At 50.5% G+C, this 26,969-nt stretch overlaps 1 protein-coding gene across 1 annotated transcript in view; it reads left to right on the top strand.

Annotated features, from left to right (window-relative positions):
• Nucleotides 1-26,969, top strand: part of VWF (von Willebrand factor) — a 121,710-nt gene that overhangs the window by 43,823 nt on the left and 50,918 nt on the right. The window contains exons 11-21 of the mRNA XM_005873725.2: nucleotides 40-176; nucleotides 654-792; nucleotides 1,894-1,994; nucleotides 6,282-6,477; nucleotides 7,096-7,311; nucleotides 10,985-11,225; nucleotides 13,584-13,690; nucleotides 16,456-16,616; nucleotides 23,751-23,854; nucleotides 25,236-25,374; nucleotides 26,527-26,661. Coding sequence (XP_005873787.1) covers nucleotides 40-176; nucleotides 654-792; nucleotides 1,894-1,994; nucleotides 6,282-6,477; nucleotides 7,096-7,311; nucleotides 10,985-11,225; nucleotides 13,584-13,690; nucleotides 16,456-16,616; nucleotides 23,751-23,854; nucleotides 25,236-25,374; nucleotides 26,527-26,661 — 1,676 coding nt within the window. The remainder of the gene's footprint in view (nucleotides 1-39; nucleotides 177-653; nucleotides 793-1,893; nucleotides 1,995-6,281; nucleotides 6,478-7,095; nucleotides 7,312-10,984; nucleotides 11,226-13,583; nucleotides 13,691-16,455; nucleotides 16,617-23,750; nucleotides 23,855-25,235; nucleotides 25,375-26,526; nucleotides 26,662-26,969) is intronic.

The following is a 26,969-nucleotide window of genomic DNA, read 5'->3' on the forward strand; positions in this document are numbered from 1 at the left end:
CCTCCCCCTCCTAACCCCCCCTCCTCTGTGCCCCTGCAGGAGAGTGTATCATCACAGGACAGTCCCACTTCAAGAGCTTTGACGACAGGTACTTCACCTTCAGTGGGGTCTGCCAGTACCTGCTGGCCCGGGACTGCCAGGACCACTCCTTCTCCATTGTCATAGAGACCGTGCAGGTGAGCTCAACAGGCGCCTGTCAGGAGGCAGCGGAGGAGAGATGAGGGGGGGGGTGGTCCCTCGTTACTGAGCTGCTGTGTACACGACCTGCTTCTTTTCTCTAGAGAACAGAGCCAAGGGGAGGACATATAGAGTGTGTAGGGCTTCCCCTGAGGGTCTGAGTCCTGATTTGCTTTGGGACAATAGGCCCAAGGAACAAGAGGCCCGGGGTGCCTCATGTACTACCAGACCCAGACAGGAAAGGGCACAGGAGCTGTGGGAAGCTGGGTAGGGGGATAGGTTGGGCTCAGGACCTTCTTGCTGCACAACTCCAGGGGCACCATTCACAGCGATGGAGCTGTGAGAATGGGGTTATCCTGTGAGAGAAGGCCAGAGGCTGTGTGGGGTTGGAGTCTTTCTCTGAGTCCAGGGGTCCTGGGCTGGGATGCTGGGCTGGTGGGGTGTGGTGACGTCACTCTGCATGCCCCTCATGGCAGTGTGCCGATGACCCTGATGCTGTCTGCACCCGCTCAGTCACCGCCCGCCTGCCCAGCCTGCACAACAGCCTGGTGAAGCTGAAGCACGGGGGAGGAATTGCCATAGATGGCCAGGATGTCCAGCTACCCCTCCTGCAAGGTGGGTCCCGCCTCCTCTTACAGGCTGGGCTGGCCCAGTTCCCACAGCACCTGCCCCTCAGCCGTGCTCACTGCTTTCCCTTCTGTAGAAACGTGGGAGAGTGCTATCTCTGGAGGGCAGGCTGGGTATCCTTGGCATGCATCCCTGTAAGAATGGAGGGAGGCTTCCTGGAGGAGGACAAGTGCAGGAAGATGGCTAGATGCTGGAGACGAAGAGGCTGCTCCAGGCCTGGGAGAGAGTGTAGAGGGAAAGCAGGACCCAGACGGTTCTCCACTCAGCTTGAGCCAAGGGGACAATTGAGGGTTGGGTTTCATGTTTCTGGTTCTACTTTGAGGTGGAAAAGGATCAAAGCCTGTCACTGAGAGGTTGGAGGAATGGCTGGTGATGAGTAAGACCCTTGGATGTCATGGGACAGATCCAGGTGACCCTGTGACCCACGACAGGGAGAAACCTACCTGTCCAGTGCTTTGCCAGGCTGCACTGTGCCGTTTTGCCCAGCATGATCTCAAACGTCACCCTCAAAGTGGCTCTCAGACCTCTCCCGTCGTCTTCTTCTTCATGGCCATTGGCCCATTGTCCTGGCATTGCTCACAGCTGGTGAACTGGGGCCAGTGGGCACACAGCATGCCTGTGTGTCAGTTTAACGCTGTGTGTCTGCCCATGAGATGACATATTCCTCCAGGGCGCACAGTATCGCTCAGCTGTGAGGACTGAGTCACTCAGTCTAGAAGGGTCGTGCAGCAGCAGAAGGGCCCAAGGAATGCTTAGGCCTCAGGGGTTCAATGGGAGACAGATCCCTGGCTCAGGGCGCCTGTGCAAGCTACGGATGCACAAGCCTTGGCCGCCGCCTTGTGGCAATAGGGGGAATGGCAGGCTACAGCAAGAAGACAGAGGCACCTTCTTGGGGAATCCTATTTGCACTACACCCATCCTCCTGAGACCCCCTTAAGGTTCCGGGACACCTCCATCGTCCCCATAACGGATTGCTTTCATTGCTACAGTTCTTCGTGAGACAGCCCATCTCTCCCCAGGATACATCTGCCTGCTACCACGCTGCCCTCTCCCCATCTCAGCCCAAATTCTGGCCCCGCTCGGTTTTAGGTGACCTCCGCATCCAGCACACCGTGATGGCCTCTGTGCGCCTCAGCTATGGGGAAGACCTGCAGATGGACTGGGATGGCCGCGGGAGACTGCTGGTGAAGGTAGGCCCTCTGATCACTGCCTCCCCGCAGTCCAGCCTTACAAAGTGCCCCTTGTGCTGTGGGCAGAGTGGCTTTGTGTGTGGGAGAAGAATTCATTTCTCCGCACGCCCTATGCCCCCAGAGGGAGGAACAGGCCTCTCTTGTTTACCAGAGGCTGGTGTTTGCTGTCTGGACGCTCCTTGTTTGTCCTAGGGGTTCTCACGCCTGGGGCTCTGGTACCCCCCAGGGCCTTCCGAGGAGGTGGGCTCCCAAGGGGCTGGGAAGGGCAGATTTGCTGCCCGGCCTCTTGGCTGCAACAAAACCTGGGAGCAGGGGTGTCCCTGGGGCAGCAAGGGAAGAGCCAGATTGGCACTCACAGCCAAGCCTGTGTCGTGCACCCACAGGGGGCAAAGCCGTCCCACTGCCCAGGGAGGGGTGCACTGGGAATCACCAGATCCTGCACCTGGGCCCTGGGCCTGTGCAGTCCAGGGCCACTTCCCCTTGCTCTCTGTAGTGATGGGGTCACAGTTAGATAGCGATCTCTATATTTTTTTCGGAATTGTCACTGCCATTTTATAAACAAAGTGGCCCTGGGCCTGTGCAGCCCAGGGCCACTTCCCCTTGCTCTCTGTAGTGATGGGATCACAGTTAGATAGCGATCTCTATATTTTTTTTCGGAATTGTCACTGCCATTTTATAAACAAAGCAACCAGGGCTCCTGGGGGTTGGGAGGCATGTCCAGTGCTGCACACTGGCTGGCGGCAGAGCCCAGCAGCTCTCTGGGTGGCAATCTGCCCACTAGACCAGTCCTGCTCCCTTTTTGGTCTTCAGGTGCCTTTGTCCTTTAAAAAATGATCGAGGACCTCAAGAACTCTTATGAAGGTTATGTCTACCGATATTTACCAGATTAGAAGTTAAACCAGAGACATTTAAAATATGTACTTAGGAATTCATTTAGAAATAACAATAATAAACCCACTACCCATTAATATAAATAACATTTTTCAGGGGTGAGGAAACTTTTTCCCAAAACAAAAAGCATTGAGAAGAATACCCTTGTTCTACAATTCTGCAAATTTCTTTAATGGCTGGCTTAATAGAAGACAGCTGGTCTCACAGCCACTTCTGTATTCAATCTTTGCGATATTACTTGTCATGTTGCCTCTGGGAAATACCACTTCACACTTATAAGAGAATGAGAGGGACAAAGCCTAACACTGTCTTTGTGTTACTATGAAAATATTTTGGCCTGCAGGGTCCCTGGAAAGGGCATCAGAGACCCTCCCGAGACCACACTCTGAGAACCATTGCCCTATGTCATTCCTAGGATCCCTGCAGAGTCCCCTTCTGTGTCCCCGAGTACCAGGTTCCACAGGGCTTGAGGGTATAATACTGTGATGGGCGTCTAGGGTGTCCCCGATGAGTTCCTGGCGTCCTCCATCCTGATGACGTCATGTTCTTTCTCTTGTTTTAAAGTCCCCAAGAGAGTTCCAAATTAATTTCCTTTCCCCCCCATCTTTTGTAAAAAATAAACCCTATGACCACAGCCCATAGAGCACCAGGAGATCTTGTCAGCCCCTCATTTACAGTTGGAAATAAAGACCCATCATTTTTGGAGCAAGAAAGTGACTTGCCCAGTCCCATGGCTATTTGGTTACAGAGTGAGGACTGGAACTTGGGTTTCTAACATCACCTCCTGCTTACTTGTCTTGAAGGGAGGTGGCTCAATAGCATGCCACTTTCTCAGGAACCTGCCCTCCCCACAGAGGGCGCTCTCCATTTGTGTGATTTCTCCCTGAGTCAGCAGGCCCATACGTCTTGTCGTCTTGTCCGGGTGGCTGTTCTCTTCGGGTTTCTCTGTTCTCTCTCTCTCTCCCGAGAAGACTCTTTCTGTGGGAATGGAATGCAGGGTTGTCTTTGGGGCTGGGTTTCGGTCCGTTTAGCTAACAGAAGGAGGACTCCACTGGTCAAGATTCAGGACAGGAGCAGATGACCCTGTGGCTGTGGGAACGCCCTCGGTGTTTTGGTCTGGAGGACAAAAGGGGGCATTTGTGGATGGACCAGGAGGCAGGCGCATCATCGTGCTGACTCCGGGGTTTGTGGGGGCTGCCCAGTGGAGGACTCTAGCTGAAGACAGGTCATGGGGAGGAGCAGGGTGAGCACACCTAACAGAGAGGAGGCCGGCCAGGTGCTGTGGGGGCTCCCTGCTCTCCTTTCAGCCTGTGAGGTATAGATGCCCCATCCCTGAGGGCCAGGTGGTCCAGGCAGCCGGGCTCTGCTGGTTGAGACTCAGGGCCCAACTCAGCCATAGCACCTCTGACAGTTATCAGAAGTGTCACCGATCTGAGGTTAATTTCAAATAGCAAGTGTATTCTGGAAGTCTCTGGTGTTGGGCTAATGTAGGGCTGGTGGCCAGCCCCTGCCTGATGTCCATGGATACACCCACTCTTCATCCCCAGGCAAGCTGACCCCTGTGACAGGCCAAGGGGATGGAAGAAGATATCATTTAAAGAGTGGGGCATGGGAGTGATGGCAGGCCTGGAGGGATGAACAGGAGGGCACTTCGGGGGTAGGAAGTCACTGAGGTCTGAGAATGAGGAGGAAAGAGAGGGTGCTGAGATGCAGGTGAGGAGGAAGAGTCGTCACCAATTTTGCTGCTTTGCTCAGGGCTGGCCCTGACTGTTGGCATTGCATTTCAGCCTCACTCATTCATTCATGAACTCATTCAGTCATTTGTTCAAGCATTCATTTCTTCAACACATACTTATTGCCTGTCCACAGGCACCACTGGCAAGGCTGAGTTTACAACAGTGAAACAAAACAGACCAGAATCCTTGCCTCAGTTAGTGTAAATTCCAGTGGGGGAGTCAGACAATAAACAAAACCAACAAGTAAATTAGATCATGTATTAGAAGGTGGTAAATCCTGGAGAGATCAATAAAGCAGAGGAGGGGGCAAAAAGTGCCAGGGGCAGGAGGAGTTACATTTTAAATAGGATGGTCAGGGGAGGGCTGGGTGCCTCGGGGGCCAACACTTGATCATTGTAAAGCAGACAAGGAACCATACTCCACCCTCTTTTGCATTAATGACATTTACTTGGATACACTTTTTATGGGTCCAGAACCTTCCGCTAGATTGTTCCTCTTGCATTTTGTTAAATCAGAGCTGGAAGCTGGAAGGTGTCATCCAAGAGATGACCACATGGGGTCCAGGCCAAGCATGAGGGTTTCAGAACACAGGGACCCCGCTCAGCTGCATGGATTACATGCAGGGCAGCAGACTGGACTTGGGGCCCCACCCCTGTGCCATCTTTAAACCAGGCCCTCTCAATACACACCAGTGATGCCCCAGAGAGACGGGCTCGACTCCCCAGCTTGTCCGAGTGTGCACTTTGGGTGCAGAAGCGTGGAGAAGGAGCCACATGCCAATGGCCTGGAGTTGGACCCCAGGACCCCCCCAGGTCACCCTCCAGAGGGTGCTCCAGAGACCCCACCTCCTCCAATCACAACCCCTAGAGTCCTCGTGGCTCAGGGCCTTTTCTCTTCAGTGACACTCAGTGGCCGAGTTAAGTACAGATGGGAAGGTGTTTTCCTTTTTTAAAAAATATATTTTTATTGATTTCAGAGAGGAAGGGAGAGGGAGAAATAGAAACACCAATGACGAGAATCATTGCCTCCTGCACGCCCCTCTACTGGGGATCGAGGGCATGTGCCCTGACTGGGAATTGAGCCCTGACTTCCTGATTCATAGGTTGAAGCTCAACTACTGAGCCACGCCAGCGGGGCCGGAAGGTGTTATTCTTTGTCACCAAATGTGAGCTCTGAGAGGACTTGACCCATAGCCGACTCAGCCTCTTTGGCCCACATGTGTGACCGATATGAATGCCCAATAAAGACATTGACTTTACACTTGATTCCCGTGGGTGACAGGGCCCATTGGCACAGGCATCTGCTCTGACAGGCGAGGGTGGCGTCAACCTGGCTACTGGTCCCAGCTCCCTACCTCAGGCAAGCCCCCCTCCCTCCCTTGGACTCGTGTCGCCATCAGTAAATGACTGCATGTTCTCTAAAATGCCGCGCAGCAGCCGGGTCTCTGCTGGTTTAAGAACGGGCTTGGAGCTGGTGGGAAACCATCCTGCGCTCAGCTCTTCTCTTCCTCCTGCAGCCCAGGGCTTAGCTGCGGTCCTAACTTCGTACGCATCTCTCACCCGGGGAGCGGGAGCGTTTGTTATTAAAGCCACCTCTCTAGCGAAAGGAGGCTGCGGCTGCGTCTGCGGCAGCTGCTCCAAGGCGGCCTCTCTCCCCGCAGCTGTCCCCGGTCTACGCGGGGAGGACCTGCGGCCTGTGCGGGAACTTCAACGGCAACAAGGGCGACGACTTCCGCACGCCCGCGGGCCTGGTGGAGCCCCTGGTGGAGGACTTCGGGAACGCGTGGAAGCTGCACGCGGACTGCGCGGACCTGCGGCAGCAGCACAGCGACCCCTGCAAGCTCAACCCGCGCCTGGGTACGTGCGGGAGCCCGCGGAAAGCGAGGTCCCCGCGGAGCCCCGAGATCCCCACGTTCCCGCGCGCTCCACGGGGCGGGGCGCCCGGCGCTGGGGGAGGGAAGCGCTGGTTTTTTTTTCCCCACCAGCATTTGGTGATCAGCATTTGATGATCCACCCTCCGTGGGCCAGATTCTGGGAAAGGAAAGAACAGGATGTAGTTCCCGCCCCTGGACCTTCTCAGTCTGTTGGGGCAGCAGCCACCAAACTGAATTAAATGATCGTCAGATAAATGCACTGGAGGGGCCTTTTGCAGAGTCATCTGCTGGGACATGTCAGCCCGACGCGAAGGTCCCCAGCTTACCCGGCCCATCGTGGCACTATTTCTCCCTCTGCCAGGTGGTGTGCCCTGGCCATACAGCTTCTTATGAATTTAAGCCGAATGTAATTAGGAAGGATATTGACCAGGGAAGAAAAATCACAGAGCCAAGGGGAGTTTCGGCGGCATGTGCTGCGGAGGGAGAAGCTGGGATGAGGATCGCAGAGTAGGAGACCACGTTATCCCTGGGGGCGCAGGGCACCCAGGCTGTGGCCGTGCCCTCGCTAAGCCCGGCTCCCCGTCTCTCCCCTCCCCCACAGCCAAGTTCGCGGAGGAGGCGTGCTCTCTCCTGACGTCCCCCAAGTTCGAGGCCTGCCACCACGCCGTGGGCCCGCTGCCCTACCTGCAGAACTGTCACTACGACGTCTGCTCCTGCTCCGACGGCCGGGACTGCCTGTGCAGCGCCGTGGCCAACTACGCCGCTGCCTGTGCCCGGAAAGGGGTGCACGTCGCGTGGCGGGAGCCCAGTTTCTGTGGTGGGTGCCCTCCCTGACTGCCATCCCCTCCCCAAAACCAAACAGAATCTGCCGCGGATGCCCTCCCTCTCCATGCACGTGGCCTTTACTCTGTTCTGTCCACATTCCTGCATTCCGAACCGGGCCCAGGAGCATCTGACAGGCATAGCGTGTGGGGACAGTTCATTTGCAGCCACACTGCCCTCCCATCTCCCAGCAGGACACGGGGCGGGAGGGGGGGAACTGGCTCACCCATAGGACAGCCTGGCTACTCCCGCTGTTTCAGGAGGGCAAGTTGGACCCCTTACCTGGAGGCCTAGAACATTGGTGTCCCTGCCAAGCTGAGATTGCCTGTGGCTGCTGCCACCTAGTGTTGGCTGCATGTATGGCCAGACTGTGGAGTGAGTGGGTCCCTGCATCCCTGGAAGGTCTGATGAAGGCAAGGGGACAGGCACGCGCCAATCCTTTGCTCTTAAGTTCCAGCGAACCATCGGTGGACTCCTGGCCCAAATCTCGGGCGTTGTATAAAGTCGTGTGCAGTGGAATGACATCATTAGAGTCTCACTCTGCCCTGTTAGTTCTGGCAGGAGAGTTGGATCTGCCCCATGCTCCGGTCCCCCGAGTGGATGGATTGTGCTCACTTTCTGTTGTTAATGTAGTTGCTCAGGGGATAATTGCTGAGTGCCCAGTGTGGTGAGGAAATGGCAGTGGCATAGAACCTGAATCTTCCTTTTTGAGACACAGATGGGTCTGGTTCCCTACTAGTTTCCTAACACACTGAGTGAAATGATACTTAGGTTACTGCAGGGGCAACCAAGGAAGGCTTTCTGGAGGTGGCATACTAGGTTAGGTTTTTAAAATGATTTTTTTTGTGTGGCAAAAAAGAGTTGTTTCCATGCTAGAATAGTAGTATGATGCATAGAAGTGAGGAAGGTATCCCAGAAGGATACAGTGTGGTGGGTATTGTCATTTTTAGGGCTAGGTAGATGTGTTTGGAGACAAAAATTTGGTGGTCTTGACAGAAGCAGGAAAATAGGAGCTATGAGGAATGGTGAAAGGACTTAATATCTTGTATCTGAAGAGGAGTTTAGGTATGGGGTTTATTGAACCAACTCATGTTTTGAGTCAAAGCAATCCCACAAAAAAGCTGAGGCCTTCTGGCTACTTGCCTGTCACTTGCCAGCATGAGATCTTGAGCCCTTCACTTCCCTGCCCAGACATCAGGTCCTCATAAGTGTTTGCTGTTTAGAAATTGGGGAAAGTAATGAGGGGTAAATGATGTGATGTTTGTGAATCTGCTTTGCTTGTCCAGCAATATTAGAAATGATGCCTGATCAGTGTGCGATAGCATCTGAAGGACTTCCTACTTTAGGACATTCTCCCAGAATGCTGAGGGCTTACCGAAATATTCTTTAATCACCCAAGAGCATCTGTTCTTAGCCTCCACGGATAACAGCTTTCGCAGGGACTGAGATTGGATTAGGGAGCTCCCCGACTCCTGAGGCTTTAAGATACAGAAGAGAAATCTGTCTCTATGGGTTTATGTGGAGGTGAACCAGATGGCCTTGGGTTGGTCTTCTGAGCCCAAGGAGGGTGGGCAGGACTCTTGGATTCATCCTGTTTCTCACTTTGCCTTCCCAAGAAAAAAAAAACAGCTCCCTAAATCACTGACTCCATCCAGAAGGAGCGGTCACACCCACTGGGGACACTCACGGAGCAAGGACTGATCACATACTAGTAGCTGCTTTGTGGGCTCCTTGAAGGCAGGGACCAAGCTTTACCAGCTCTGCATCCCTGAGCCTAGCACAGCCCTTGGCACACAGTGGGAGCACACTGAGACGGGAGAAAAATACAGCTCCCTAAATCACTGACTCCATCCAGAAGGAGCGGTCACACCCACTGGGGACACTCACGGAGCAAGGACTGATCACATACTAGTAGCTGCTTTGTGGGCTCCTTGAAGGCAGGGACCAAGCTTTACCAGCTCTGCATCCCTGAGCCTAGCACAGCCCTTGGCACACAGTGGGAGCACACTGAGACGGAGCTGTGCATTCTTCTGGGGAAGGAACCATTTAACGCGGCTCCAAGCCAGCTCTAGCGACAGCCCGTCAGAGCGTAAAAGCAGCTCTTGGGTCCAGCTGCTCCTTTAATGGGCGAAATGCGCCCTTATCATGGTGGGTTCAATGGACTGAAAGGGACTTCCATTTTTATTACCCAACACACCCCATCTTTACCCACCCTTGCCCTAATTATTTACCCAATGACCTGACCTCTCTGCTGGTCCAGAGGAAAATCTATATGTAATATGGTCACAGAGCCCCCTCCCTCCCCAGCTACCCTCAAATGCCAGGCCCAGAGCAGGTGCAGGAGGGGAGGCTGCGGGGCACCTCTGGAGAGGCCCCCCTCATTTCTGAGGTTCAGGGCAGGGCTGTCTTTTACAGCTTCTGTGAAATGCTCCGCCAGCGGGCTTCGCAGTAGAAATGGATTCTAACGGAGGGGAAGGATCCTAATGGCCCCAGGAGCAGTGTCCCCAGAGCGAGGGTCTCATTTCTTGGACAACAGCTGATTGGCAACAGGGAAGTGGTTTGCTCCCACACCTCCCAGTAAAGAATTGCATCATCGGGGTGCCCATGAGACTGCTGGGAGCACAGAGGGTAGGTTATGTGTCCTCCAGAATCCAGGAGGGCCCGTCTCTCAGGCCCAGACCTTCCTCTGGAACACCCCTCCCACCTGAGCTGGGGCTATGTCTCCAGGGTAATCATAATGCAATAACAGCAGGGAACATTTGCCCTGGGCCAGGCATTCCTCTGAACACGTTAGCTCAACAGGTGGGCACTGTCATCATATTCCAGGGAGGAAACTACTCAAAGTCACCTCGCTAACTGATGGCAGAACTGGGGCTTGAACCCAGGAATTTGGGTTACAGAGCCCCCTCTCTTAGCTACTTTGCCGTACTTCCTTCTGCCTTTTGTCTATTGTGCTATTTCTATGTGGGAGGCCAGGGAGAGGGAGGCTGTGGGCATGTGGGTGCTGCCCACTTCGCTGGAATCAGTCTGAGTGTCCCTGCTCTATGTGACTGGTGTGTCCCCAAAAGCATGGCTCCTAAGGGAGTGTTACCTTTTTAGAGCCTAATGGTTAGGAGCATGAGCTTTTGGTTCACAGAGAGCTGGGTTCCAATCTTGCCTCTGCTCTGCCTTCGAGGCATGACCCTGACAAGTCACTTAGCTTAAGTGACAGTTTTCTTATCTGTAGAAAGGGGGATATGAGATCTAACTCACTGCAAGAGGTGTGAAAGGCATAAAACTTGTGTAAAGAGCAGGCTATGCAATAGGTGCTCAAAAAATTATGGCCATTATGTTATTATCATCATGGGAGAAATGCCCTTGCCCATTAATCCTTGTTCCTTTTAATATTCACAGCTTCATGACCCAGCAGGATCTCTACTATGTCCCAGGTTTTGAGGATTCAGCGATGACTAGCATGGCCCTTCTGGTTACGCAGAGAAAATATGTGTATCCCTAATTATAATAGACATTTGTGAGCATAAAGATACACTTTTGCTCATAGTGGGAAAGAAAAGCAGTGACCATACAGATATAGTTGGGGAGGGGGGGTCACAGCTGCAAGGGGCCACCCCAAGTCCTTGTCATCTTAATGTTTCCACTGAGCCCTCCTTCCTCTCCCTCTCTCCTAGCGCTGAGCTGCCCACAGGGTCAGGTGTACCTGCAGTGTGGGACCCCCTGCAACATGACCTGCCGCTCCCTCTCTTACCCGGATGAGGAATGCACCGAGCTCTGCCTGGAGGGCTGCTTCTGTCCCCCGGGGCTCTACCTGGATGAGAGGGGAGACTGCGTGCCCAAGTCCCAGTGCCCCTGTTACTATGATGGTGAGATCTTCCAGCCCGAAGACATCTTCTCAGACCATCACACCATGTGGTAAGTGCAAGCACCAGGGAAAGGAAAATGGTCCCCCAAGTCCTTCATTTCACAGATGGGTAAGCTGAGGCCTCAGAATGGGAGTGACTTGTCTGCAGTTGCACAGGAAGTCAGAGCAGAGCTGGGACTGCGCCCAGGTCTTCTGACTTTCTTGCTACGCGGGAAACTAGAACTGTGGGCTGGCAATAGGATTCCTTAATTTTTATTGCCAACGATCATGTGTTGGGCCCTTTTCTAGAACATGAAACGCGGGCTCTCCTTGTCCCTCTCCCCTTCAGCCTCTTGTGTCAGTGTCAGGTTGAAACATTTGAACCAGAAGAAAAGACATCACAGAAGTGTTGCCTCAGTGGTGCATTGCTGTCCCGACTGGCTTGTGCACATTCTTGAAAAATAGCTCTAAATAGTGCTTGCTTCTTGCGGCCCTTCGTCCAGGCCCTCTGTCATGGCCAGTTTCCGCAGGGTTGTCATGGTCACAGAAAAAATTTGTAGCAGAAGCTTCGTTGGGCAAACACTTCCTTGGCACCTGCTCAGTCCCTGGTGCTGGGCTAGAGACGGGGCATCTAAAGATGAACAGACAGTGTGGGCCCCAAGGGAGCTGACAGTCTACTAGGGAGACCAGTTAAAATGTCCTGATTCTGGAAAATTTCACACAGACATAAAAGAGAGAGAATAGTGTAAGGGGCCCTAATGCATTCATCCCAGCTTCAGTGATTATCAACACTTTGTCATTCTTAGTTTATCTATCCCCTCCTCCCCTTTGAGGCTGGAATAGTTTACAGAAAACCTGAGCTACTACCTCATTTCATGTGAAAATACTTCAATATGTATTTCTAATAGATAGTACTTATAAAAACCTAACATTAACATTAGTTCCTTCATAACATTTAACATTCAATCCATGTTCACTTTTTTCCTGATTGTCTCAAAATGTCTATTTTTAATTGGTTCATTTGAATCAAGGTTCAAACAAGGTCTGCATGTTGCATTTGATATAAAACTTTTCTCATTATTCCAGTGAGATTAACTTGCAGCCCCTCTTAATTTAATGTACCCCAACAGGCTGTTTACACTTGTATTAAAGCAATTGTGGCCATTAGACTTGGGTTTCAGTGAAATGTGTTGATTATCCTTCTAGAGCCAGGGGTGGGCAAACTTTTTGACTCGAGGGCCACAATGGGTTCTTAAACTGGACCGGAGGGCCGGAACAAAAGCATGGATGGAGTGTTTGTGTGAACTAATATAAATTCAAAGTAAACATCATTACATAAAAGGGTACGGTCTTTTTTTTTTTTAGTTTTATTCATTTCAAATGGGCCGTAGTTTGCCCACGGCTGTAATCTAGACTGTGACCTCCCCAAGGGTAGAGAACATATGTCAGACCCAGATCCCCAACACCTAATACAGTTCTGGCAAAAAGTAGGTAGAACCAATGTTTTGAACCAATATAACTAATATTAATAGAACCAATATAACTAATATTTGGTAGACTCACCATAACGGAGACAAAAATCTCTACTCCTTCAGAACAGGAGAAGATTGCTCAGTCCCTGGTGCTGGGCTAGAGACGGGGCATCTAAAGATGAACAGACAGTGTGGGCCCCAAGGGAGCTGACAGTCTACTAGGGAGACCAGTTAAAATGTCCTGATTCTGGAAAATTTCACACAGACATAAAAGAGAGAGAATAGTGTAAGGGGCCCTAATGCATTCATCCCAGCTTCAGTGATTATCAACACTTTGTCATTCTTAGTTTATCTATCCCCTCCTCCCCTTTGAGGCTGGAATAGTTTACAGAAAACCTGAACCCCCAGAGTGAGTAATCCAAGAGAGATGGAAGCCACAGTCTTTTATAACCTCATCTTAAGTGACATATGGGATGTCGCTGCTGCCATGTACTGTTGTTCACACAGCCCAAACTTGGTACAGTCGGGGAGGGGGTTATACCAGGGTGTGGCTACCAGGATGTGGGGATCATTGGGGACCATTTAGGAGACTAGATACCAGGAAAACAGATACCCATGTTAGGGGACAGGGCTGGGATTGGAAGATAGAAATAAAATAAAAAATTAAAAATCGAGTCCTTTATGCAAAGCCTATGCTGGATACTGGGGATAAAATGGTGAGCAAGAGCAGTCATGGCTTCTGCGTTCTTGGATCTTATAGACCAGTGACAGAGAGAGAGAGAGAGAGAGAGAGAGAGAGAGAGAGAGAGAGATGTTAACCAATAAAAACCCAAATATATGTCAAGCTACAGTGTGGTAAGTTCTAGGAAAAGGAGCCCAGAGTGAGTGGGAGGCCAGGAGACAGAGGTGGTGGTTGTAGCGACTCTTGCAAAGCTGGGATGTGTTTTTCCTTTGCAGCTATTGTGAGGACGGCTTCATGCACTGCAGCATGAGCGGAGCCCCGGGAAGCCTGTTGCCACAGCACATTGTCCTCAGCGGTCCCCTCGGTCCCCTGTCTCACCGCAGTGAGTACTGGCCCCTGGAAGGGCGCTTCCTCCCACTGCCCAGACTTCTCATGCATGGACGGGGGAGAGGGCTGGGCTGCTTCACGAGGTGCGTGTCCATTCAGACACGGGTCAGGATCGCCACTATTTCTGTTTCTCAGGACTAGACACACCTTTCTTTGTATGTGTGAACCCAAGTTGTTAAGGCAGGAAGAATTTCCTTTTGTGACCAGGGAAAGACTGAATTATCTGTAGGTGCATTCAGTGAGAATCCACTGAATCTAATTTGCCTATGGTGACCTCAGTCCATGGTGAGCAGCTCTGGGTGAGTGGGTCGCCTTGATTGTGGTGAAAACACCTGCCTGCAATGGCTTCCTTTTTCCTAAGGACTTGCTGGCAAGGACACTTCTTTAGAAAGTGGATTTGAAAGAGGAGAGTTTGGACCTGTCTCTCTCAGTTCGAAGGTCCTAATAGTTGCTGCTGTTTAAGGACAAGGCCTGGAAGAGAGAAGAGGCCGGCCCAGCACTGGTGGGACCAGATTCACATTTATGGGTCACCCTTGCTTAGATAGGCCCTCCCAGTAGCCGGGAGAGAATGCCTTTAGGCAGATAAATGGGCTATTTTCAACCTCTAGCTTGACCTCTCCTCTCTCTGCCTCTCACTTACTTCAAGATGCTCTTTCCTTGTGGCCCAGCTCTGTGCCATGTGTTTGTCTGCCAGCTTGCCCTGGGTGAGAAGACTGGTTCCCCCACATGATGGACTGGGAAGCATCTCTCGGTCTGGAGCTGGCTCAAGGTCCCAAGCACTCGGTGGCTCATAAGTTGAAAGAAAAACTTATGACCTTGTCCTATTCTGTTCCGCCTGCTATAACAAAACACCACAGCCTGGTGGCTTATAAACAGGAATTTATAGCTGACAGTTCTGGAGGCTGAAAGTCTGAGACCAGAGTGTCAGCATGGTTGGCTGGGGGTCCTCTTCCTGGCTCATAGCTGATGCCTTCTCGCTGTGTCCTCACATGGTGGATGGTGCTAAGGCAGTGATGGCGAACCTTTTGAGCTCAGCGTGTCAGCATTTTGAAAAACCCTAACTTAACTCTGGTGCCGTGTCACATATAGAAATTTTTTTATATTTGCAACCATAGCAAAACAAAGATGTATATTTTTGATATTTATTTTATATATTTAAATGCCATTTAACAAAGAAAAATCAACAAAAAAAATGAGTTCGCGTGTCACGTGTCATAGGTTCGCCATCACTGGGCTAAGGAGTTCTGTGGAGTCTCATAAGGGCACTAATCCCATTTGTGAGGGTTCCATCCTTATGACCTAATCACCTCCCAAAGGCCTCACCTTCTAATATCATCACATTTGGGGGTTAGGATTTCAACATATGGATTTTTGGGGCCCAAACATTCAGCCCATAGTAAACCTGCAAGTCACTGCAGCCTGCCTCTTTCTTCTTCATGCTGTCTTTCATTGTAGCATCTTGGTCACATTCCCTCTTCCCTCTCATTGTGCCTCTTGGGTCTATCTTTAATGCTCAGAGTCTTCTAATCTAGTCACTGGAAGGGATCATCCTTTTCAAAGTCAGGAAATTCCTAAAATGTTGTGTGGCTAGGAAAAGCCATTTAATCTTTTAGGGTTTCAATTTCTCAACAAAAAGTTTCCATATAAAAATAAGGCTAGAGCCCTAGCTGGTTTGGCTCAGTGGATAGAGCATTGGCCTACAGATTAAAGGGTCCCAGGTTTGATTTCAATCAAGGCCACATGCCCGGGTTGCTGGCTCGATTCCAACTAGGGGAGCATGCAGGAGGCAGCCAATCAATGATTCTCTCTCATCATTGATGTTCCTCTCTCTCTTTCCCTCCCCCTTCCTCTCTGAAATCAATAAAAAATGTTTAAAAAATAAAATCAATAAAAACATATTAAAAAAATAAGGCTAGAGATTCTGGCTTCTGTGCCCACAGGAGATTGTAAGTGGTATGTCTAGTAAGATATACATGCTATGAAGTGCATCAGGATTTTTGAAAGAAAGGGTCTGTATCAGTCATCTGCTGTCATTATTTATTCAATCAGACATTATACCGGCTAATTGTCAGGAAATATGATATATTTCAATGAACAAAGTAGACAAGAAACTGTGCTCATAGAGCACATATTCTAGTGGATGGGGTGGGAAATAAGTAAAATATATAGTATATCAGATGGTGGTCAGGTGGAGAATGAGAAAGCAGGGAGGGCAGCGGGGATCTCTAGGGATGGAGTGTTGCAAATGTAAATAGAGTTGCTGGGATGGCCAGTGGCTGGACAAAGGGTGACATGTGAGCAAAGGCCCCTTTCAAGTTTTTGTGACTAAGTTAGTGGTAACAATTTTAGGAATGTCCTGTTGGGGCCCACAGAGGTTCCTTTTTAGCACCCAAAACCAGGTCTTTTAAAGCTTGGGTCTGGACATTTCTACCATGCATCTTGGGTCAATGCAACCCACTACAGCAGGGTGAAGGGAGATGTGGAGTGTGGCCATCAGAGGGGTTCTGGGATCCAGAGAGACATCTTCAGTGTAGGCAAAGGTCAGAAGCTCAGTTGAGTAGACGAGGCTGCCATCTGGTCCCACACAAGGAACCCAGCTCAGACTAGACCCACAGGAGGTAGGGCAGCACCCCATCCCAGGAAGGGGCAGCTCTATGTCTCTGGAATGGAGTGACCGCACCTAGGGGACCACAGGACAGTATAGAAGGTAGGTCTATTCACCCAGTCACTGATGGCCTCTTTGATTTTCCCATCTCCAAGGTAAAAGGAGCTTGTCCTGCCGGCCCCCCATGGTCAAGTTGGTGTGTCCTGCTGACAACCCGCGGGCTGAAGGGCTGGAGTGTGCCAAAACCTGCCAGAACTACGACCTGGAGTGCATGAGCATGGGCTGCGTCTCCGGCTGCCTCTGTCCCCCGGGCATGGTGAGCCACCCACTGCTGCCAGGGGTCGGCAGCTGTCCATTTTCCTGTAGGCAGAGAGAGGAAGAAACAAGAGTTAAACCAGGGTGGGAGCCAGGTGGCAGTGGTAACGGGGGCAGGGGTCGGGGAGGTCCCTTGGCTGAGTCAGCCGCCAAAGTCAGGAAGGGAGATGGTAGGAAACTGTCTGGGTTTGATCCTGATGAGATCTGACAAAAATGCTTAGTGCACAGAGGTGCCATGGGAAGCAAAGCAAGAATTTCCAGAAAACTCAAGTGAAAAATAGGCACTTCTACTAGAATTTTCTTAGCCACCAGGAGCCCTTCTTAGTAGGTGTCTTCTTTCTCAGGGTTCACAGTGGTTTGCAGCCACCTGGCTCCTATGTGCCTCCTGATGGTGGCCATGGTCTGAGCATGCCCAAGTCTTCTTAACCTTCCTCCCAAGTTTAATCTTAGGCCATTTTGAGTTAAAAATATTATATATATGTTATTCTTTTCACCCTGAAAACCAGGAGAGATTCTGGATTTTCTCTTTCAAATGCATCTTGTCTTCTTGCTTTCTTTGACTGCAATTCCTCAGACCCAAAGTGAGTGTTGAGGGGCGGGGGTTGTAGAGGCAAAAATAAGAGGGGGGCAGGGTGGCTCTCATATGGCTGTAAAGGGTATAATGATGCCCAAGGCCCTGGCTTAGGGGCAGTGTCCAGGGCTGGGGGAGTTGCCAATATTCCGTGGGAGGCACTAGGACCCATCACCCGTGGCCCTCAGGAAGGCTGCCATTATGTGTGTGCAGGGCAGATGGTCTATCTCTTCCCCCCAACCAACCCTTTCTCCTCCAAGACAGAGACTAGCTGCCACTCATTCTCCCCTGGGCACCCCCCTCTGTCTTAGCCTCTCAAGATTCTGGAACTATCTCTCCTAATGAGGGAGCTAGAGATTGGCCCTAAGCTAGAAGGTCTTGTTTGGTGCCTTGGCAGAACAAGCAGGCTGTTCAAAGAGGCATGTAAGGAGGAGGAGAAATAGGAGAGGGGCAAGAAATAGGAGAGAGGAGTGCAAGCTTCCATGTGCTCTTTTTACCCCGAAGGCCCCTTAGTTTGACTGTCCCTTCTCCATACCTAGAGGTGACATCCTCCCACGTCAGAGGCGGCTCGGGCAAGAAAAGGGACATCCTTCAGGAGTTTGCATCAGCATCAGGGACTCTTTTCAATGAGTTTTGTTGTTGTTTTTTTCATGAAGGAAAGCATACAGATAGTCTTAAATATTAATAACCACAATGATTGCATGTGGTTAAATATTAATAACCACAATGATTGCATGATTGTCCCAAAGCCCCAGTGGAGAGTGAGACCTCGAGTACAGGATGTGGACGTGCTCTTAGGAGCTCACTGGCATTCCTGAAGCCTCTGGCAGACATCCCGAGGACCGTCTTTGGGTGTCTGTCTCTCACCTCAGCCTCAGAGGCTTGTCAACTGGAAAGCTCGTGGTCTAAGAGATTGGGTTATTTTCACAACTGCTTCATGATGATGCCGACTAACGTGCAAATTGTCGAGGCCAGATTCGGCAGAGCAGAAAGGCCTGGGTGATTTATTAAGTGCACAGCGTGTTGGCTGCTGCACAGGACACGTGTTCCTGGACGCAATGCAAAGAAAAAGGATCTGGAAACACCCCGTTTGGGCCCATCTGACGGTGCGGACATCCTTCCCAAGGGTGCTTCTCTGTTTGGCCGTCCCCTGTGGAAGGTGGTGAGGCTGTGGCATGTTACTGAGGGTTTGGGGGGAGAGGTCAGGAATTCTGTGTTCTGAGGACCTGAAAGGGGGGAGGGAGTAGTTCTTTCCTGTGGGGCAGGTCTACTGAGAGCAGAAAGAGTCCCTGAGTAGGAACAGAGGTCAGAGGGCCACGTTCTCAGTCCAGGCTGCACGACTTTCTGGCTCCTTGCTCTTGGACAATCATCCACTCTTTCTCTGAGTCTCAGTTGCCTGGTCTGTAACATGGACACACTTCCTGTTCTGCCTTCATCGCATTTGCTGTGGACCTGAAGGAGTTGTAAGTGAAAGAACTTTTAAAACCAGAAAGTGCTGTCAAATCGTAGGAACAGCTTTCATATTGTTTTCATAAATCACCGAGGGTCAGTCTCAGAGGCTGACCCATCTGCTCCTCTAGTCCATGGGAGAAACACAAAGGGCCCATTTTCTTAAATTTCCAATCTGTTGTGGACCAAAGCTTTTCTAAATATAATAGAATAATCAGAAACATGAAACAAAAAAAGCAATTACATACAACATATGACCCCTTTGATTTTTATTAGCTACACCAGGTGTATATTACTCAGTCAGATTGGCGTGTGATTTTCTAAACACCTCCTCTCCAGTCTGTGCTCACATCATCACAGACCAACACTGGCCCGTGGACCACACTCTGAGCAGCGCTGCTCTTGGTTGAAGATTGCCTTTCAAAACGTCTCTCAATGCTCATTGCAAGGCCAGCAGCACCTGCTGGAGAATGCTGGGGGCAGGGAGAGAGCAGGGCCGGGCACCTGTCTAGAGCAGAGGTTTTCTGGTTCACTCCTCAAGTAGCAGCCTCCATTGGATCCTGCCACTGGTGCTCAGGGCTCCTTGCATGGAACAAGAGGGTGGGCACACTTGTGGTAAGTGGTTGGTGGAGAAGCAGCATAAAAAAGGCATTGAATTGGAGCCCAAAAATTCTAGGTTTGAATCCTGGCTCCTGACATTTCGTTAATGGAGTGGCAAGTCACTTAAAATCTTTGTGTCTGATTTCTATCACCTCTAAGATTGGGTTAGAAGGGTTGTTGTGAGGACAGAATATGACAGTGGCAGGCACATGGATGTTGCTTAGTAAGTGGTGGTTGAAGATGGCTATTATAAGAAGTTCATGGAGTAAAGCCATAAGTCATATTAGGAATGGAGATGCCCTAGTAAATTTTCAGACATGGGGAGCAATTTTTTGAAACCCCAATGTCCACATTATGAGGCCACTGGATTAATAAAATGGGGCTGAAGTAGAAAATTTTAAAGTCTTTTTCTTTAGTTTCAGAGGTACTTGAGTGAACCACTTGCCTTTAAGTTAGAATTTTACCTGATTCTACCAGGAGGTGGCAGCAAAACACAACCTACTGCCCACTGTTCAGCCCTCATTCCAGCCACAGCTGGAACCCTCTCTAGGATCATCATCCAGGGGCAGAGTGAGAAGGAACCCCCAAACCCAGGATTTCAACCCCTTCCAACACACAGGAGGAGACCAGAGGAAGAGAGGAAGCAGAGCCATTTAAGGATACATAGTTGCATAATGGAAATCCTGGTCTCCTGAGTCCCAGATTGGACCCTTCGGAGGCTGGGCCAGGAGGTGCTGTGGAGGAAGTGTAGTACCACTGTCTGGGAGATGCTCACTTCCCTTTTGAAATCTAGTGTTTGCGTTTCCAAACTGGTACCCGTTCTGCTGGTACAAGGATGCCTTTGGCAACTGGGAAGTGTGTTAATTTCCCTGTGTGTTAATGTCTTTGATGCCCAGTTTTTTCACAGGCCCAATATGAAGACTGGAAAGACTTTGGCACTGTTTTTGGAAATATAGAGCTTGGGCTCAGGGGCCCATCCAGAGTGGGCCTCACATGTGGGCATTGTGAATCCTATGAGATATCATTTAAAAAGGTCCAAGAAAGGCCTCTGCCATCGTAAAAATATCTCCTACACTTCATACAATTTGTCAGCTAATCAGGCTTACTAAAATACAATAAGCACAAGTTCATTTTGGTTAAGAAGCAAGAGCTTTAAAGAAGCTTACAACCTTATAAATCCTCACGGGAAGTCATTCACACCTTAGTGTGAATTATTTCATCCCTCCTTCCTAGCCATATAATTGAAATCAGCTGCATTGAGCTGGAAGGATTGATGGGGTGGGAGAATGAGTAAAGGACAGTAGGAAGGCAAGAAGGAATTTGAAGAATGGGTCATTTTGAGTGTGGTGTTGATGTTTTGGAACGGGGGTAGGGAAGATGGGGCTTTTTTAGAGAAGAGTAACAGCCCCCAAACCCATTTCTTCCTACTTCATAATTTTTTGGGGGCGCTGATCAAGACCTGGTGCCATGCTCTCAGTGTGAGTCATTCCTACTGAAGATGTCATGAGTGGAGGAACAATAGTGACAACTATTTCTGCCTGTTTTCTTCTGAAGTCTTTGAAGGGTTATTTGTCAACTTTATCTTATTAACCCTTTGGTGTCCCACAGCGGCAAATACTAGGCAGAGAGGGTTCTCTTCATTTAAGTCATGAAATTGCATGACTTGCCACGAAATCCGCCTAGGGCCTGCTCTACTAGCCTACCCCGCGTGTCCGGCCAGTTCTCATCCAGACCCTGTTCACCTGTATTGTGCCTTTATTTTTCTATCTCCATGAATTTCTTTAATGCTTCAGGTTGGTGTTACCTGATCTTCTCTCCCACGTCGGGAGCCTCCTGCTGAGGTGGGGCCTGGAAACCTCTCCTCTCCTTGAGTTTTGCTCTGTCTCCCCTGCAGCTCGGATGTAGGGATCCATTCCCATGCCTCCGTCATCTTTCTAGCAGTCCTCATTCTAAAGGTCCTTTCTTCTATTAAAATATAGTTAACATACAATATTATATTCATTTCAGGCATACAACGTAGTTATTCAACTTTCATATGCCTAACGAAGTGATCACCATGATCAATCTAGTAACCACCAGACACTGTACAAAGTTATTGCGGTATTATTGACTATATTCTCTATGCTGTACATTACAATCCCAATGATTTATTTATTTTATAACTGGAAATTTGTGCCTCTTATTTATCCCCCCCCCCCGTTTTTTCCCTTTTCCTTAACCCCTTCCCCTCTGGCAACAATTTGTTTGTTCTCTGCATCTATGAGTCTGTTTCTGTTCTGTTCTATTTGTTTGTTTTGTTTTTTAGATTCCACATATAAGTGAAATCATACAGTCCTATTTTAATATTGTAATCCACCCATGAGTAATCTCCTTTTACTAAAATAAATCAGGGCAGAGAGGAGCACAGAAGGAGCTGGCAGTGTAATCTCACGGTCAAGCTGGGATTTGAGCTTTATGTTCACTGGAGAAGGGCTGGGCTGCCCGGGACTCAGCCCTGGGCCAGGGGAGGGCTACCTGGGCCGTGGTGTGCAGAACTTTTTTGTCAATGGGCTGACTATCTTGAAGAGAGGTAAAAACATACAACACGCAGACTAAGAGGCCTGGGAGCCCTCTACCCAGCCTGCTGTAGGCGATGGGACAGCATGTGCTCTGCGAGGTGAGGTGAGGGCTGTGTTTCCCGGAATCCACCCCTATGCATCCTGCATCACTTTTGTCTCAGGTAATGCTTCTGATATGAGGCTTGTTTTCTGGTCTCCATTAGCTGTAAGAGTGTTCCATGTTCCCCAGTAGATGCATTATTTATGTTATTTTTAGAGTAGCCACTAGGTGGCAGGCCCCAGCCTAACAGAGCTGGCAACACTTGGGAGGATGTGGGAATGACCCCTAATTGTGACAGCCTTTGAAGCCTGAAGACAGATTTTTAAATCCCCTCCCGATCCTACCAAGCTGCCATCTTTCCTACTAGGTGACTAAGCTCATTGTCTTCCAAGAACAGTAGTCCTAGGAGGTAAGAGCTACCAAGAATGTGGTCGATCAACACCTTCCTCACTCTCTGCAACCCCATCCTGCCCTTTACTTGGGCCCTAAGGTCTCAGGAAAACAACTGAGGCTGAGGAAGGTGATGGGGAAGGTGATGGAGGTCATTTTTCCCATCCTTTCCAACACCCCCCCACACACACACACAATTTTAACCTCTGCTCCTTGACCTGAAAGCCCTTTGTCCAGCCCAAGAACACCTGTTCCCAGGGCTTCGTCTTGTTTCATGCCCTGGGAACTCAAGCTTGTCTGGGGAGTGACCGGATCACACAGGTCCTGAGCCATCCAGACTAGGAGCTTCTCAACCCTCTGGTTCCTCTAGAACCAACCGTGGTCCCTTCACTGGAGGGCCATCAGGGCTGTTTTAGATCACTTGGCGGTAGCCACGCCAGAGCAACACCCAGGGCTGCCTCCTGCAGGGGGGGCAGCAGCAGATCTACATGTTGGGGTCAGAGTGGGTTTGGCCAGCTCTTCCTGAGCCCACTGGGGCCAGTAGGTCTTAGTCTTTCTTCCCTACCCCAACCGATGAGAGGAGCATAGCATGCTCATGTTGTAACCTCTGTGTTGGTGGGGGGGAGGGCAGGAAAGTGGAGCATCTCTGTGGGGCGGGGGGAGTGTCAGGATCTCAGGGACTGGGTAAGGAGGGCACATGTGCGGCCTGAGCTAGTTCCCAGACTCTGATTTTGGTCCATCTCTGCCTGTGGCCAGCATTTCACCTCCAGGGTAGTAAGTGCATTAATAATTCATTCATTCATTTTATTAAATATATTGTCCATTGTCTTCAATTATAAACATAGTATTTGCTCATTAAAGAACATTTGAAAAAAATATTTAAAACCAATAAAAATAAAATAAAATTCCCCTACCCTAGCCCACCATCTGGAGGCAACTTCTATATTTCCTTTAAGTCTTATTTTTGAAATGCGTAATTGGGACCATATGTATATACAGGTTTTTTCTCCCCTGTTTTAAATATTAACAGCATAAGTATTCCTCACATCTTTTAAGATTCTCCCAAAGGCCCATTCTAATAGCTCCATGGACACCATCACCCGGTGAGTCCTTAATGGATTTAATCACTTTTCTATTGTTGAATACTTGGTTGCTACAATTTTTTTTTCCCAATGGTAAGTAATTCTGTGTTAACCTCTGACCGTGACTCTTTTACATTTGGAGAAATCATCTGCATGGAAGTTTGGGGGCTAAGAATATGTGCATCTCAAAGTTTTCTGACACATGTTATCGAAGAGTCTTCGTTCAGGTTCCCGGTGACCGTGCCCCCATCAGGGTCTGAAGCAGAGGGCAGTCAGAGAGTCTTCAGCTGAGCTAGGGAGTATCCGTGTAGCCGGGTGCCTGTGTCCCCCAAGCCCAGCCCTGGGCGTGGGCTCCAGGGCCTGACCTCTGGCTGAGGCTGCCTCCCTAGCAGAGCTCTGGGTCACTCGCTGTGGCCCCCAAGACTCTTGGGTCGCTTTCCCTTAGGTCCGGCATGAAAACAGATGCGTGGCCCTGGAAAGGTGTCCCTGCTTCCACCAGGGCAAGGAGTATGCCCCCGGAGAGACGGTGAAGATCAACTGCAACACTTGGTGAGGCCCTGGGAGAGGCTTTTGCGGGGACTGAGCCATTGCGGGGGGAGTCAGCAGGGGTGGGGATGAAGGTCAAGATGCTGGGGGGCGGGGGGGACAGACCTCGCCAAGGTTGACCCTTGCCTCCAGCATCTGAGGGAATGTGGTTACTTTTTCCTTTTTTGAGCCTCTGTATCTCTATCTGTAAAATGGGGAGAATCTTTATCACCACCTGTGCTCACCTGCATAGGGACACTCTTCTAGAGGTTAGTTTCTGTTCAGAGAGATGGGGCCTGGAGAAGATGAGGACCTTGTCCCATATCAGTCATTGTACATGTGACCAAGTCATCAAAGGGCATGGGGTTGGAGGTCCCTTCTCTGGCCTTCTATTGCCCCCTAAGCATATTGCCTGTGAGTGTGCTTATAGTGACACCATTTGAAAAGGCACCTTGTGAGCGTGGCTGGCTTCTCTTCTCCCTTCTGCTTGGCCATCCTTCACATAACCCTCTGCCCTGCTCATTTACCGTGTCTCTGACTTTGGGGCTGTGCACGGCTTTATGGAGAGGCCCATGTGGGCAGAGGCAGGAAGGCGCTTAGCTGTCTGGGGCCTGAGGTCTGAGCTCACCGCCTCTGACGCACAGTGGGCTTCCTCATGTCAGCTCCGGTTACTGGGCGGTGGGATGCGGCGTTGTGGCAGTCGGCAAGTTGCTGTAGATTTAACCATATAACTGTGCACACAAAGCCTCTCCTGGCAGAAGAACACGGTTCATCACTATTTGCCCAACTCAGAATGTTCCTGCTGGCCCGTTTTGTTTTCCGCATCAGCCTCGGATGGCATGCAGCCTCAGTGTCTGTTTTTAAAAAAATATTTATTTTTATTGATTTCAGAAAGGAAGGGAGAGGGAGAGATAGAAACATCAATGATGAGAATCATTGATCGGCTGCCTCCTGCAGGCCCCACACTGGGGATCGAGCCTGCAACCTGGGCATGTGCCCTGACTGGGAATTGAACCGTGACCTCCTGGTTCATAGGTCGATGCTCAACCACTGAGGCACACTGGCTGGGCAGTGTCTGTTTTGTAGAGACTCTGAGGCTACTCTCAGGCAACTTCCAGGGAGGCCGAGCTTTAGCAAACTTGTAGCAGGCGGTTTACAGAGGGTCTGGGTCTCTTCCCTGGGCTGCCTGGATCACCTGTTCCCTTCTTTGCCTCAGTTTCCCCCTTGTAATGAAGTGCAGCACGACTTCCCTCTCTCCTGCTGGATCCTCCCACTTCTTGAGGCTTCCTGAAAGGTTGGGTGGCACCTGGAATATTATGTTCCTTCCTGGCCTCCTTATCCCCCAGGTCCCACATGGGCCCCTCACACCCTTCACACCCACCATCCTGGCCATTTCTGTTCCTAGTGTCTGTCGGGACCGGAAGTGGAACTGCACGGACCATGTGTGTGATGCCACGTGCTCCACCATTGGCGTGGCCCACTACCTCACCTTCGATGGGCTCAAATACATGTTCCCCGGGGAGTGCCAGTACGTTCTGGTGCAGGTGAGAGAGAGGGATGGGGGGAGGGTACTGTCCTTAGGTGGGGGGTGCAGTCTGGGGTTTCCAGGTCAGAGTCTGCTGCTCTGTCCATAGAATTGACTCTGGGCTGGTTTCTCCAGTGACTGTCCAGCCCCTGAAAGAAGGGCCTACAGAGGTCAGGGCTCGAGCCTCACGTGATCGCCATCTTCCTTTACTTTACCTGATGGAGACATAAACATAGGACAGAAGCTCATTTGTTGACTGGGATTGTTGTGGGGCAAGGCTACTGTCAGTCCAAATCAGCACCAAAACAGAATTAGAACAAGGCATCTAACCCACACAGCCTTATGCAGCGGCCCTGGACAGGGGGATGGTTGAAATGACCCCTGGAGTTTGCTTCCCACCCTCTGATTCTATTGCATTCTCCACATTTTCTTTTCTAACCTGGTGCAATTCAGAATGGGCAGGAAGGAGGGTGGGCACAGGAAAGCCACACTGCCCAGCAGGATGAGAAACTGCCTAGCTGGCGAGTGAGGGCCCTCTGCCTTCCTCTCCCCGCTGGGTGGATTACTGTAAATTTCTCTTGCTGGTTGACACCAAAGTGATAAGCAAGGAGGGATGGTGGCTTTTCTCATGAAGAATGAGATGGCTTAACTCTGTGAAGCTTTAAACAAATGTGGTCTCTCTGTCTCCATTCTTGGGAGGAGGAGGGGTGGGGGCTTGGTATGGTCTGAGGAAGGCCACAGACCCAGCAGCCTTAGTCTCAGAGACTGAGCTGCAGGGTCCTGTGAGTCAGGCAGTGAAGGTAACTGAGTGTGCACGCCTGCTCAGCACGCTGGGAGTGGGGCAGAACCATTTCACCAGTTAGCCATGTGCAGAGCATGCTGGGAGTGAGCATGGGCACTGACTAGCATGTGCAGAGCATGCTGGGAGTAAGCAGGGTCACTGACCAGCTGCATGTAGAGCATGCTGGGAGTGAGCAGGGGCACTGACCAGCTGCATGTAGAGCATGCTGGGAGTGAGCAGGGGCACTGACCAGCTGCATGTAGAGCATGCTGGGAGTGAACAGCAGCAGCAACTAGCCAAGCCTCCACCACCCACACCAGAGATGACTTGATGCCAATCTTCTGACCTGGGGAGAGGTGGCAGGAATAATATTTCACCTCTTTCCCCCAGGATTACTGTGGCAGTAACCCTGGGACCTTTCGGATCCTGGTTGGGAACGAGGGATGTGGCTACCCCTCAGTGAAATGCAAGAAGCGGGTCACCATCCTGGTGGAGGGAGGAGAAATTGAACTGTTCGATGGAGAGGTGAGTGGCAGCCCATCCTTTCCCCCTCAGGGCCCCTTGTTCTTCTGTGGGCTTGTGAAGAGCATGTGCCAAGCATTCATTTAGAACTTATGTGAATGGAATATTGTGCAGCCATAAAAGAGTGTGAGGTGGAGCTGTATCATATGACTGTGACATCCTATATAATAAAAGACTAACATGCAAATCAACCGAATGGCAGAATGATGGGTCGCTATGATGCGCACTGACCACCAGGGGGCAGACGCTCAATGCAGGAGCTGCCTCCTGGTGGTCAATGTGCTCCCACAGGGGGAGCACTGCTCAGCCAG

The sequence above is a fragment of the Myotis brandtii genome, unplaced genomic scaffold (assembly GCF_000412655.1).
Source record: "Myotis brandtii unplaced genomic scaffold, ASM41265v1 scaffold417, whole genome shotgun sequence".
NCBI lineage: Eukaryota > Metazoa > Chordata > Mammalia > Chiroptera > Vespertilionidae > Myotis > Myotis brandtii.